The sequence below is a fragment of the Triturus cristatus genome, chromosome 11 (genome assembly GCF_964204655.1).
Source record: "Triturus cristatus chromosome 11, aTriCri1.1, whole genome shotgun sequence".
NCBI lineage: Eukaryota > Metazoa > Chordata > Amphibia > Caudata > Salamandridae > Triturus > Triturus cristatus.
Genome location: NC_140594.1, coordinates 30,660,568 through 30,674,739, shown reverse-complemented (window position 1 = coordinate 30,674,739; position 14,172 = coordinate 30,660,568). Strand labels below are relative to the sequence as shown.

The following is a 14,172-nucleotide window of genomic DNA, read 5'->3' as shown; positions in this document are numbered from 1 at the left end:
ATGTGAATCTAGAAGTCTATGCTGCAAAACCTAGCTATCTTTAGCTCGATCAGGAGCACAAACTTACCTTGCCGTTCAAGGCCACCCTCCCAACTACCATCCAACCCAATCATCCTGGGCAGAGACTTTCACCCATGCACTGCTGTATGCTTATAAACTGCGACTGCCCAATCAAGCATGCAGCTGATTCCACCTTACAACAGCTATCCACTTTCAAGCAGAAACCTGGCTAAACTTCCAATCTTCTAATCGACCTAATCTCCACACTGGGCTTCTCAATCATTCACAGCAGCGGCAAATGGGCAGGGAGCGGTGTAGTGATACACAAGAGCAATAGCGACTCAACTCCCTTCCCTACTGCCAAACACCCCTTCCTGAAGTGACGGTAATTTAAAGGCACATCTCAAATTTGGACCAAAACCAACTCTATAAAGCAGCTCTGTATCAGTTACACCCAAACTCCGCTAAATCGCACATATCAAAAAAACCAGACACCAACCAGAACAACCTTAACTAGACTTAGAACCAACCTCCACTTTTGTGAAACCAACGCAAAATGTGTGCATGCTCAAGCTGACCACATTGAAAAATTCAACCTGCTGACAATGCAATCTGGGTTTAGGAAAGGCTGCAGTACAGAGGGTACACTAAACCATAGACCGCCTACACAGATTTTAGGATGACAGCCAGGCCAGACTCCTAATCCTCTCATAGGCCTTTCAGCCACCTTCAACACTTAATCAAAGAATACTAAACACCCTCACACTGCAGGTATCAACCAGACTGCAAATCAGTGGTTCACCTCCTTTCTAAGCAAACGCCCACAGCTAATCAAGCTCAAGTCAATCCGGTCTCCCTCACTATTCAACATCTATATGGAAGCCCCTACAATGATGCTAAAGCAAGCTAGGATGGCCTGCTATCTATATGCAGAGGGCACCAACTGTATGAAAATAGTCAGACATCCAGCACCTAAATAACTGTTCTGAACTGGTTGACCAGCCAACACCACAACCACAGCAAACTGGACTCTCCATTCACCCCAAATAAATATTCTTTCCCATAGACCACTAGCTCGACATCACAGCTCCAAACTGAAAAACTGTTAAATTCCTGGGGGATTACCCAACTGCCCATTGAGTATGAAAGACCATATCAACGACTCTGCACAAGCGCATTCTACACACTGGAAAACCAAAAAAAAAAAAACCCTTCACCCCAATTGAAGGCCTAAAGACTTCAGCAATCCTTAGCCCTACCCAAGCAAGTCTATGGCAATGCAAGTGTTAAGGACAACCCAAAATCTTACTAGCCCCATTGAAAGCCACACTGCAGCCCGACATACCTGGGAAAAGCTCTTTGCTCACATCAATCCCACCACAAACTGCTCAACTGGCTGCAAATTGAGGCTAGGGCCATGCCAAAACTGCCTGCATAACTCAAAGCCCTCTACGCTGATTTTAATGTGAACGGTCAATTGGTTTTCCCAAACACTGCGCAGTTACAGGTAGAGTACCTTTTGAGTTGGTTCGAGGAAGGGTACCCAATACTGTTAGTACTGCGTGGATGGCTTAAGGGAGTCAAAGAAATTGTTGAGGTCTCTTTGGCTGGTACACTACTGCAGTGGCAGTTGGCGATATGGCATGTGCAACTTCCACAGGAATGGAAACGCAAAATTCAGGTGGTGAATTTTCATAACAATTCAGTCATACTTGGTGACCACATTTGGAATTTAGAAACGCAATCTGGCCGAGTGATGTAGACAGTCGTTCCTCCCAAGCTGACGGAGGATGCGAGAATTTAGCTAAGTATTTTGACGGTCATGTAATCGTATTCTTGAGGGAATAAGTTGGACTGCATTGGTATTGGTTTTATGCAAAAAGGGGTGTAGTAACCTGTTGTATTACATTGACCAGTGCTTAGTGTGTAATACGTGTTGGGTAATAGAACTTGGGACCTTGGTGTGTGGGGGTTTACAAATGGTCAATTAACCTGCAACTGAGGCGGCTGGGCCACTTTCTTTAAACTTAGTATTTGATTAAATCTTTGATATCAAGTTATGGGAGTACTTCTCCACAATTATCTACAGTGCAAGGTCTGGCTGGATGTTTGTCCAAGTGGGCGTATTCACCACACTGCTCAAAGTTGCCAGATTAATGGGAAGAACCCAATGTGGGGCATGCCAGTGGGCAACCTTATACAAAAATGACATTAATTTACCACCAAATTGGACAGTCCTTTAAATCAAGTTATTACAAGTCCTGCCAGACTGCTGCAGCAGCCACTTGTGCCGAGTTGATAGAATTAGGAGTAGAGTCCAGCTATTTGCCTCACCAAGGGAACACTCGGCTAAAGTCCGAAAACAATAGCTTACTCATGATTAACCAGTACACTGAACTGAGCCCCATGGAAATTTAGAAGAAAGTTACCAACTCCATACACGAATAGGATTACTCTTTAAGGATGCAAAGGAACATCGAATGTTGAACTGTCCATTTTGTACTCAAAAAATACATTGTGCATTTATTATGCATGCACTAGGCAAACGAGAATGTCAACATTAACTGTTGTCTTCTCAGTAGGGCACGAGTGTCCTATTCTAAAGTACAAAATTAGGTTTGAGTCACTGCATCCCTGAGCCCCACCCAGTTTAAACAGTTAGTAACCCAGAAAGCAAGGACACTGCACAAGCAGTTCTATTCAGTCAGGGTGTGTGGGCTAACAATGACATGGACTTCACCACTAAAACGACAGTGCACCGAGCTCAGTCCAAGCACCCATGTAGATGAAAGCCAAACCTCACAGACCTAGGCCCCAAGTTAAACAATGTGGTGCATTCTGACTGGACCGTAGGGTAGTCGTTGGACCATAGATAAATAATAGATCCTGCCCACCAGGGTGGCTGTGTGCCACAAAGGACACTTGAGAGATTACAGCAGTTAAAAGGTTAGGGGAACTGTTGCTGATTGTCCCAGCTGCCCTGGGTATTGCCTTTGCAAGCTGCAACCTCTGACAAAAAAAAAAGTTTGGATGCTTAAGCTGGAAGCAGAGTGGCATTTGGGTTTTGGAAATGAATGCTATATGGACCTGCTTTCCTTAAAGCATTCCAAAGAATAGTTTACTTCCCTGCCAAAAACGTACGCACCACTAGAGATGCTAGATATCTGTTGGGACCTCATCCAGGATAGCCTAAGCAAGACCCTCATACGGATTGCTCAACCCAAGCCGTCATTAGCGCCCAAACCAGTCGGCCACACACCACACTTCATCGCAACAATCCTGGTCAGCTTGGGTCACCTGCAGAGCGTTCAGAACAGCCGCTGTTTGCTTTAAACTAAGACTTACATGCATGATGTCCATGACTTGTCGGTGACATGCCGAAAGCTATAAATGCAGTGCTTAATTGACGGCATGTCAAGGGAGATATCCTCCATATTGCACTGGATCCCCACGTTCCAACACTTCCAAAGTAAGCAGGAGATGCCTGATTATTAGACTTAATATTTGTGTTTCTCTATAATGCATTTTACACCAGTGCAAGTTTAGGAAAGTACATTTTGTCTATTAAACACTGTATCAAGTTCTGACACTTTAACCATAGGTACTTCCAGTATACATTTCTTTCAAGAACACATTTCCAGACAGGGCTAATCTCCTTAGCACAGGCAAGTAAAACCATATATGGCATACTGCAAACATTTGGCAGCAAGAAAGACTTAAAAACAGGAATTTACTTTACTTGCATTGATTGAGGCAATTTTAGGGTGGAGACAGCAAAAATAAAGCTGTGTGGTTTACAAAATCGTGAGTCACCCAGCTGAGACAGGAGTGTTGGGAAGTATGACATGGGTAGAAATAGAAGTGTATGCACATTCTTCAAGGGCAGAACATTAACAATGGGGCCTACATGCATAAGCATGCTATCTAACACTGTAAATGGGATGAAAAAGATTGACATGCTGGAAAAGGAATCAAAGACATGTAACTAAGAATATTTTATTGGAGGTGCCGCCTTAGTAATACGAAACACCTTGCGTCTGTTCAGAAAACCTTAATCAGCTTCATCCAAACTATTTTCAGGGAGGAAAAATGCAAGTACTCCCGAGGCTGGGCTTACATCCCACCCTCCCTTCCCACAAAAAAAAAAATAAGTGGACACAGGCAATGGCCAACAGGTCATGGGAGCTGCGGGTCGAAGGTTTTAGGAGCCGCAGGACATCAGTAGCAGCCTGGACAACTGGAGAAGACCAAAAAAAAAAGGTTGACTAAAAGATGTGCTTGCCATGGGTCTTTCCTTCTAGTTTCGCGATGTGGTGGGAAAGGGGATTACTCTACCCTACTAGAACATGCTGCATGGACCAGTCAAAATTTGGCAGTTAAGAGACAAGTGTGCAGTTAGTGCATCAGAATCAGACACCAACCAACAGAACACTCCCAACACCAAGAAACAGCCTTAACTATTGCAGATTAAAATTTAATTCTGTTCATTAAACCCAATGAAGATCTCACAGCGCAATCAATGGCCGCCTTGGTCATAAGGGCAAAGTCTAATCCCGAAAGAAAATACAGGGGAAGGTGCCCTAAAACTAGGGACATCACACTCTGGAGGACCCATTGGTTAAGAGTAACTGCACATCAATGTGCTGAAAGTGGTTATTCGAACACCTTTTCACACTGGATACAATCATCTTCAGGAACCTAGGGAATCAGTTAACCATGCAACCTGCATAGGAGGCACCAAAGCAGTGGATGGGTCATTCTGTGTAAGGAATCACGAGGGCATCTCTGCAGGGCCTTCATCACAACTCTTTTGTGATCACATGGTATGAGGGGGCTCTCAATATATCAGCCTCAAGAGACCAACATCCTTTTTTTAAAATCAAAACAGATGTCAAAGAACCTTCGCCATAAACCAGAACAGCATCTAATAAGTAAGGCTCCTGGCTCTACGCAAGGCACACTGTTGGGCGCTCACCATGTCAATCAGATGACTGCACCGAATTACAACTACGCATGGTAATCACGTCTAACATTTTATTAGCAAATACTGTGGGGACCAATATTAGTCTGGGTCCATTTCAACATTGCACAGTCGCAGGTTAGTAAGCCATTCAGAATGCAATATTTCTTTTGCAACATTGTCAACGTCTACACCGTTTTATCAGGTTACTGAAGCCAACCATTTAATGTGTCCATAAGTACCCGTCAATAGGCACCTTTGAGTGGCTGTTGCTTTAGTTTAGGGGCGTTAAGCACTAATTGCAGCGTCTACTTCATTTGTAGTTCCAAGGATAGCAAGTGAGGAGACGGAGCAACAGTCGGTTGAATCAATAAGGCAAAAGTATCAGATTAGCAGTTATGACGGACAGACATCTACTTTAAAACTGGAATGGCTATGTCAGCTATATACAAGTGAAAAACGAAACTTGAGTACAATTCAATTGGCAAAAGTTTCATAAACTCACCCATCTTTGCTTCTTACAAAAGCCATTTTTTTTAAAACGTCTAACATGCGCTTGTTGCTCCAGTAGCTTTTAAGTGATATGCAATTGCAAACGGTCTTAGTGAAAACAAAGCAAACAGATCTGAAGGGTACCCAACAGATCGCACAATGCGTGCCCAAAAAATAATTGATACTTTACAACTGTGTATAAAAGTTGACTTGCTTGGGTTTTTGTAATACAACTTTATTATGGTCTAAACGAAAAGGAACGCGAACGACAGTAACAGGGTTCACCACTGAATGTGATGCGACTGTAGCAGTCTTTAAATTAGATTCGAAACGTGAGGATAAAGTAATTGCAGTCCAAAACAGCTAAATACGCAGGTCCAAAATATGAAGGAATTAATTTTTACTGCCACATTCACTCCGAAGCCCACTCATCTCCTTCCGCATCCCAAAGATTAAAGCACATGTTCTGCTCAGCTAGATAATAAAGTGGCAAACACGCTGCACCATCGACATCACAGGACAGTTGCCTATAAAACTAGACTTCTGACGCTGGGCTCCAGCTTTGCTCACAGATCATCATCCTCATCTGGCAATGCAGTGGTCTGGGCAATCTGAAAGAGGATAAATTAATTACCACACTGAAAATGCAGTACCATACATTGATGCAATAATGTGTCAAAAGCTCGCACTACCATAGTGACATGCAATCGACCCCCCCCCCCCCCCCCTTATGATTTAATCTCTCATGGTAGTCCTTTTAGGCCTCCAATACTACCACCCTTCGAAACCCACCACGTATTCAGTACAAGCTACACCTCTATCAATGACCGGTCATTCACAACCTGGCAGTTACTAAAAGTTTATGCATAAATGTCAACCATAGTTACAAGCACAAATATTGGTCCTCAAACCACGACACCTGGTGCTAAAAGTCAGACTGAACAGCATGACGCAGCGCACTCCGCTGCTTGCAGAACTCTGCCCAGGTCCACCTATAACTAAAATCACCCACTTACCTGTAAATCTTGCTCGTATTGTGCTGCCAATGCTGGGTCCATTACAACTTCAGGTGGAGCAAGAGCAGGCATAGCTACAAACTCCAAATTGGGATCGCCGATTAATTTTCTTGCTAGCCAAAGGAAGGGTTTCTCAAAGTTGTAATTACTTTTTGCAGAAATATCGTAGTACTAAAAAAAAAAAAAAAAAAAAAAAAAAAGTTAGTAAAAGCAGGCAGTAGCTCAAACAGGTGGGCACGTTTCTAAGTATAATGCTCCGACATACAATTTCAGCCAGAGTAGTTATTTCAAACAATTTCAGCCAGTGTACAGTTATCTCAAACAATCTACAGAGCACAAAGTTGCAGGATGTGTCCACTATTGCCCATTCTTTCATACAACCCTTCAAAGGTCAGTAGTTAAAATTATTCTTTACGAGCCACCTTTGAGAATTAACAAACATCCCGGGTTAAAGAAGAACCACGACCACACAAATACAAGTAATGGAGCCACTTCGTAAAGCATGGTAAGGATTACGTATTTGCGGGGAAGCAACGCCACAGGTATAGGTTAAAAGGCCAGGTGACAGTTGCACTGCCATATTAGACCCAAAAATGCATGTAGGTTAATGACTGCCCTCCACCCCAGTACGCTGCCAGAGGGGAAAAAAACTAGTTATCCAAGACACTTCAATAGTATTACAATGTCGCGCCAAAGCCCCACTAGTGATGCTCACATTACAAAGTTACCCACTTCAGAAATTTAGGGAGGCACTCCAGACCTGGCTGTTCAACAGATTCCACCCCAGCAGTATAGTGTGCCTGGATACCCTAGCTGCGCTCTACAAATCATGCTAGATTGAGGAGGAAAGTGGCCAACAGCACACTTGCCCAATGCCATCACTTGTTCTGCAAGACCAAATGTTCGAAGGTGTAGACATTTTACTAAAGCATGGCAAGTGTTCAACTGTCATTGCCCAATGAACAGTGGCGGAGGTAAGAGATGGCTGTGTAGTACTAGTCAGCAAGGTGCTGGCTAGTGGAGCACAAAACACATCAGGTGTAATAACCACCACCCAGAACCACTAACAGTGCAAACAACTGTCCCGAGTAACACTGGGATAGGTCTAACTAAGTCACTGGATGCCTAACAGCTCCTCAGCTTTACCTGTGCTGAATAACTCTTCCCTTCTTGACAAATACCCGCTTTGTATTGCAATTCCCACCCCACTGCACACTAAAGTACGCCCAGCATTCCGGCTACTGGTCTTTGGGTATCGGAGGCAACCAATAGGGATGTGTTACTACATAGGACATTAGCTTAGGGTCAAGGATTGTTTGCTTTGGACCACTGGAGAAATCCCACTAGTTTTGTCTGCATTCAAAAAAGGCAAATGTATACATGTTGGGCAGTTTTAGGCAAAGTTAAGGACCTTGTCAATAAAGACGACATGTATGACATTTCCCTCTAGCCATTGGACCCTTTGGGTTCCTCCAGCCCTTGTCTGAATTAAAAGACCATCCTTTCAGTGTGGTAAAAGATAAGGAAAATATCTTAAACTGGCTAGCTTATGGGTTCAAAGCCGGGAACTACCGCTTCATAGGCTCAATTCCAGCCACTTTATCTACATTTGTAGGAAAGTGTTGCTAGGATCTAAATGCCTAATGTGAGCCTGAATATCATAAAAAGCCATCAGAAACTAATACCGCCATATTCCATTACTTCAAAAACGCCATTTGTACATGAACAGCAGTTATAAGAATCCCGTCTTCTTTGGACACAGATTGCTTGGTCACATTGACCTCTCAGCCAAGTTCATACAATCGATATCCTCTGTAGCGCCCGTCCATAGGTTTACACAAAAACTATACATTAGGGTAATAAATGGATCGACTTTTTGGAATCGGCAGGCGTAGCACCTTCCAAACCCGAATAAAGTCAACAGCAAATGCCGCTGTTGAGTGCTGCTCACATGTTGGGAGATCTATATAGGGCCAGTGCATGTTACCATGCGTAGCAAACAAGTACACCAGGCAACATCTCTAATACACATGGTGAATTGTAATTGGGGGATTCTAAAGCAAGAGATTTGCGGTTCTTGTCCTGCTGCATAAGCACCACACTCAATACACATTTGTCTCTTCACTGCATGGGGGCATTTTTGCAGTAAAAAGTAGCACTAAACCTACGATTGCTCTTATTGCATAAATCTTATGTAATCTTGCAGAATTTAGGTAATTCCCATGTGGAGAGCTAGATTTAGGACCTACTCACCAGTTCTGGCATGCTGACAAATAGGAGTGCTGTTTACTTAGAAAGTGAAGGAGCAATAAAGATACCTATAAATATTGGATTTCCAGTCACATTTGTCTACAGACAAAAGGTCACAAGTCCATTTACATGAAAGGCTCCGGGATGTCGGATCCCCCCAGCCCCCGACTAAAGAGCAACATTCAAATAGCTAATGGAACAAATGTTTTAGTTATGAAAGCTCGTTTGTTAATAAATTTAATAGGATGAACTTACTAGGTGATGTGCAAATGATAAAGGTTTGCTGAGACCCAATTTTACACATGAGTTGAGGTAACATTTGAATTCTGGACCAACTAGTGTTTATGGTTCACTAATGTAAAGACATTTGGGCGAGTGCTCCAAGGGAGTGTAGAGCGCGCTGAGCTTACTACACTGACAGTATAAACATGGGTACCCCAGTTAGAAGTGTTTACCACGAGGCTACTTCTAATGCTCCCAGAACATGCAGATTAGATGCAAATATGTCCAGAACCTTCAAAGCAAGATTGACAATTCTTTGATTTCAAAATAATGTTCAGAAAAATGTAACTAGGAAAACTGAAATTTTAGTTGCTATTTTTGAAGCATCATTTAGTAAAGTGCGTCAACGTATGCTAGTATTTTCAAAAATATGCATAACGGGAAGAGTAACCAGTTCAAACGAGATTTTGGGAAACATGAAAACAAACACTAGTTCTGCAATTGGTCAGTGTTTTGTTGACGAGTTAACACGACTTCAAAACTTTTGGGAGCTCAACACACACAAAAAAAAAGTAAAAACCGGAAACATTTTTGGCCCAAAAAATACAAACCACTTTGCCACAGTAGTCCCAAGCACTTAACAGAACGGTGCAGATATGCTCCTTGTGAAAGAACAGGATACCGCCACACAGCAGGGTCAGACAATATATGGATTTAACCAGAATTTAAATGGACTGATGTATAATGCACACCATCCCACATGACACTAGCATCATGGAAAGGGGCGCCGAGCGTTCAGACTGGGAAGAGCAAATGTAGGGGTGTGAAATTTAATAAAATATCTACTTGCCCATGGGGCAGGTTGCTTCATAAATCTACTTGTCATGTAACAAACTTCACTTGTCCTTTTTGTGCCATGTAATTAGCCACAGGGTCAAGACTGATTTCATATGGCTGGGTCTAACTGGGGTGGCGTAGTGGGCAAAAGAACCATAGATCTAACCCAGATATCTTGATTGGGAGAGAACGTTTAAATCATTCAGCATTCCAAATGTGTTGCAGTTATACTTTTTCACCCTAAGTGGGCTCAGTATGCCCAGACGTGCTTCCCTTGCCAACTGGATTCAAGCTAGCCTGGCTGATGAAGAGTAATACCCCGAGATGTCCCAGGATGCTGGTTTCCGGTTCAGAGAGGACCTGGCTTGGCAGTTTGGTCTGGACTGTTCCCATGATTCACAGGGTCAAGAACTGGGGTGGCGTAGTGGCAAAACTATGGATTTAAACCAAATCTCCAGGACGGGAGGATTTTGAATCATTCTGCATTCCGTCAATCATTTGCTGCAGTTACATGATCTACATACTGGGGCCGAGAGTTAGAGCGCCCTTTAAGTCTGTGCAAACCTACTAACTTACCCGTTAAGGGTTTTCACCAACTCTTGTCTAATCTTTTCCTGTACTGAGAAAGGTTGAATATTTACTCCCAACAGCAGGCAAAAAAACTCCTTCCACTCAGATTTTCGCATGAGCAAGTCTATACTTGCATATTCGCTCATCCTTAAATGCAGTTCACAAATATTTTCTAGGAGTACTATTTCTAGGCCTACTTCTGTGTAGTCTTTATGATTTCACAAAAGTAATATATCTGCACTTAATCGAAAGACATTAGTGCGCTTTATTAACTGGTCCCCTTATTAGGTCTAGCATGAACCATGACCTTTTGTTTACAATTTTGTCTCTCTCCATCGGCTAGCTTCAGAGTGACAGCATTCTGTTCTTTCACAAGGAGCTTAAGTATGGTTTAGTGCCAGGCCACTACTGTGCAATGTGTGCTGAGACCAAAACAATATGCTTTTACCATGGTTAGTTAGTGTTGAGGGCCTGGCATCTCCCACACCAATAAGGTTTACAAAAACCATGCCACAACAAGTCACGTTGACAAAACCAAAAGGCTGACCAACAATTTCAGACCTACTGGCTTAACCAATGCTGGTTTGTTTTAATGATTTTCTATTAAGAATATTCTCGGTAAATACTAGCATACTACACATTTTACTGAATGATGCTGCCCAGAAACAGTACCTACATTTTTAGTAGTTTGCAAGATGTTTTCGCACTTGAACATTTTATTTTGAAAACAAAGAATCCTTAATCTTGCTTTCAAGCTTCTGCAAATAATTGCATCCAACCAGAGAGCATTCTGGGAGCATTATACATAGCCTCATATTGCTAACCATCGAAAACGTGTGTACACATGTTTACACACTAATCACTGTCAGTAGTGCAGTCGGAGCTTACAACATTCTTACAGCGCTCACTTTAAAAATAAAGCCTTTGCATTAATGAACCATAAATACTAGTTTGAACAGCATTAACACATGGACACAAATATTACCTTAACTGCAGACAATGCCCTTCCCTGATCTGTAATGTAGTACTATAAACTGGCAGCCAAAGGGTTTGTGCTACTGGGGGTGGGCCAACTTGTCCCAAGGACAAAATACTCATGAAAACGTGTTGCCCTGGACCCTAAACAATATGTCCCGGGCGTTGGGCTACGGTAAATCCACGCATTCGTTTAATATACCATGCTTCGCTTAGGCCTTTATTTTGAGAGCATGCCTCTACCGTATATAAACTACTCTAAATGGTATGCCCTTTACAACCTACTTCTACTCACACCAAAGACACTAACGTACCTCTAATTAAATGGAGTGCATGGATGACTAGCCCACACAAGGCGGTGACCAATGATTGTAGGCTCCTGGGCAGCGTGCTATAGGTACATACCTGGAGGTTCTTCTTCCTGTGGAAGACTATGGACTTTGCCTTCACTTTCCTGTCTTTGATATCCACTTTGTTGCCACACAGCACGATGGGGATGTTTTCGCACACTCGCACCAAGTCCCGATGCCAATTGGGAACATTTTTGTATGTGACTCTTGATGTGACGTCAAACATGATAATGGCACACTGGGCTGGAAGGGGGACAAAGAGTAGTATTAGAGAGGGCAGGTGTAAACATGCTGCACAAGGAGGTGGGGCAGGCACTGCTAACATCAGCCAAAAAGGAGCCCACGGGGGAGCAGAGGAACTGGTCCGACTGCGCCAAGAGCACCAGTTCTGTCACATGCAGCGCTTTGGGCACCCCAAGAGAAGGGCTTTAACACTGAGACGTACCTTGAATATAGTAGCCATCTCGAAGGCCGCCAAACTTCTCCTGCCCGGCGGTGTCCCAGACGTTGAACTTGATGGGGCCTCGGTTCGTGTGGAAAACGAGAGGGTGGACTTCGACTCCGAGTGTGGCTGCAGGGAGAGAGGAAGAGCATCAGTGATGGAGGAGTCCCGGCCAGCAGGGACCGTGCACAGGGTTCAGGAGCATACACGCATCTCATCAGGGTCCACGAGCACAGAGCGGCAGACACCTACCCACATACTTCTTCTCGAACTCGCCGGTCAAGTGGCGCTTGACGAAGGTGGTCTTGCCGGTGCCGCCATCCCCGACTAAGACAAGCTGTAAAACAAGAGTCGGGAGTGTGAGTGCGGCCGTCCCCGGAAGGGGGGTGGGTGGGGGGGGGGAGAGAGTAAAGTGAGCCGGGCGGCCTCTTACCTTGAACTGAACCTGCGGGTCTCCCTGGGAAGCCATGGTGTGCGGGGGATCTGTGGGGAGAGCAGAGAGCGTTAGTCCGCGGACACGTGAGGAAGGACCAGCCCCCGCCCCAGAAGCGCGCTACCCCGGCCCCTCTGAACGGACCCGCCCGCTTCCCGCCACAGCCTGGGCCTCCGGGAAGCAGTGACGGGGCAGCATGGGCCTCAACCCCGGACCGCGCCCTCCCGGAGAAGGAACTCCCCAGCCGCCCGCACCTTCCAGTGAGTCCCGCAGACCGCTGCCGCCGGCCCCTGAGGCCTCCATCACCGCCCGAAGATCCTACACCACGTACCACCCGCCCTCAGGAAACGGGAAGCCACTAGTCAGGGTAGCCGCCGGCGCGCTCCCCTTATCCTGGGTCAAGTCTCTCACAAGTGTGGGATCCCCCTCAGGAAAGGCACCCTCCTTCACCCATAGGACCCGGCCGAGGCCTCTGTGACCCGCCCGCTGACCCTACCTCACGGAGCGTCCGGGCCCACTTTGACTACAGCAGTTACCTCAGGGAGGGCGGGTAAAAAGCGCGCCAAGTCTGCGGGCCTGTAAGGGGGCAGCGGAGCGCTAGCCAGCCGTGTCTGCGAGGTCCTTGGATGGCACAGGGCCTGCGGGTGACGGGGTGGGCGCCGGGGGGATGCGCGGGGTCGGATGGCAGCGATGCGCGGCGGATTCCAAGCACTCACCTTCCAGAAGAGTCTGAGCAGCTGCAAAATGGCGGAAGCGCGATTCAAATACCCCAACTGCGCACGCGCCCACGTGACCTCCTGCGTCACTGCACCAACCGGCTCGGAATGGTAGATGCGTTTGAATGAAAGAATAAGGGGCAAAGGCGGGAAACAAGGTGACCACTGCGCATGCGCGGCTCCAGCGAGTCCGAAGCTTTTGCCGCGCGCAGGGACACGGACGTCACAGCAGAGGCTGACGTCACAGAGCGTGTTCCCGTGACGCAGCAGCACAGGCTGCGGATTACAGACGCGGTTTTAGCAGTACAGGCGCGCCCTGCCCTTATCTCACTAGTCTCAGACACAGACTCACTATCAGCGACTGTCAAGCCGCACCTTCATCCACACCATCACCAACAGTACAGGCACATCTCTCACACTACAGGCACTCACCATCATTATACAATACAGGCGCGCTCTGCCCTTATCTCACCAGTCACATGCACAGCCTCACTATCTATCAGCCTCTGTCAACCCCTGCTGCAGTGCAGACACCTTCAGTTACACCATCACCAATAGTACAGGCACATTTCACATTACAGGCACTCACCATCATTATACAGTACAGGCGCGCCCTGCCATTATCTCACCAGTCACAGGCACAACACCAGTACACCAGTACAGGTACATCTCTCAGCCTCTGTCAACCGCTGCTGCAGTGCAGGTAGGCAGGCATATTCACTTACACCATCATCAGTACAGGTACATCTCTCACACTACTGGCACTCACCATAATTATACAGTACAGGCGCGCCCTGCCCTTATCTCACCAGTCACAGGCACCACCTCAGTATCAGCGACTGTCAACCCTTGCCTCTGTGCAGGCACACTTACGCAATCAACAAACAGTACAGGCATTCTCCAAGATTA

At 45.5% G+C, this 14,172-nt stretch overlaps 1 protein-coding gene across 5 annotated transcripts; it reads right to left on the bottom strand.

Moving 5' to 3' along the window:
• Positions 1-5,649: 5,649 nt before the first annotated feature.
• RAN (RAN, member RAS oncogene family) lies at positions 5,650-13,405 on the bottom strand. 5 transcript variants are annotated; one of them, XM_085635263.1, is made up of 7 exons: positions 13,264-13,405; positions 12,548-12,597; positions 12,367-12,451; positions 12,118-12,243; positions 11,728-11,915; positions 6,469-6,639; positions 5,650-6,063 (listed from the first exon to the last, which is right to left on the bottom strand). In XM_085635263.1, exons 2-7 carry the CDS (start codon positions 12,581-12,583, stop codon positions 6,019-6,021), a joined length of 651 nt encoding a protein of 216 aa, XP_085491389.1. In that variant the 5' UTR covers positions 12,584-12,597; positions 13,264-13,405; the 3' UTR covers positions 5,650-6,018. The 5 variants fall into 5 exon arrangements, with proteins under 5 accessions (XP_085491389.1, XP_085491388.1, XP_085491393.1 ...); XM_085635262.1 differs by having other exon boundaries at positions 12,802-13,282; XM_085635267.1 differs by having other exon boundaries at positions 13,044-13,282.
• Positions 13,406-14,172: the final 767 nt, after the last annotated feature.

Excerpts from the sequence above, each read along its gene's own strand:
- RAN (XM_085635262.1), bottom strand. The coding sequence starts at position 12,850 with ATGGAGGCCTCAGGGGCCGGCGGCAGCGGTCTGCGGGACTCACTGGAA. Across the intron at positions 6,640-11,727 it reads ACAGGAAGAAGAACCTCCAG|TACTACGATATTTCTGCAAA; the intron begins GTATGTACCTAT and ends TTTTTTTTTTAG. Across the intron at positions 6,064-6,468 it reads AATACGAGCAAGATTTACAG|ATTGCCCAGACCACTGCATT; the intron begins GTAAGTGGGTGA and ends ATCCTCTTTCAG.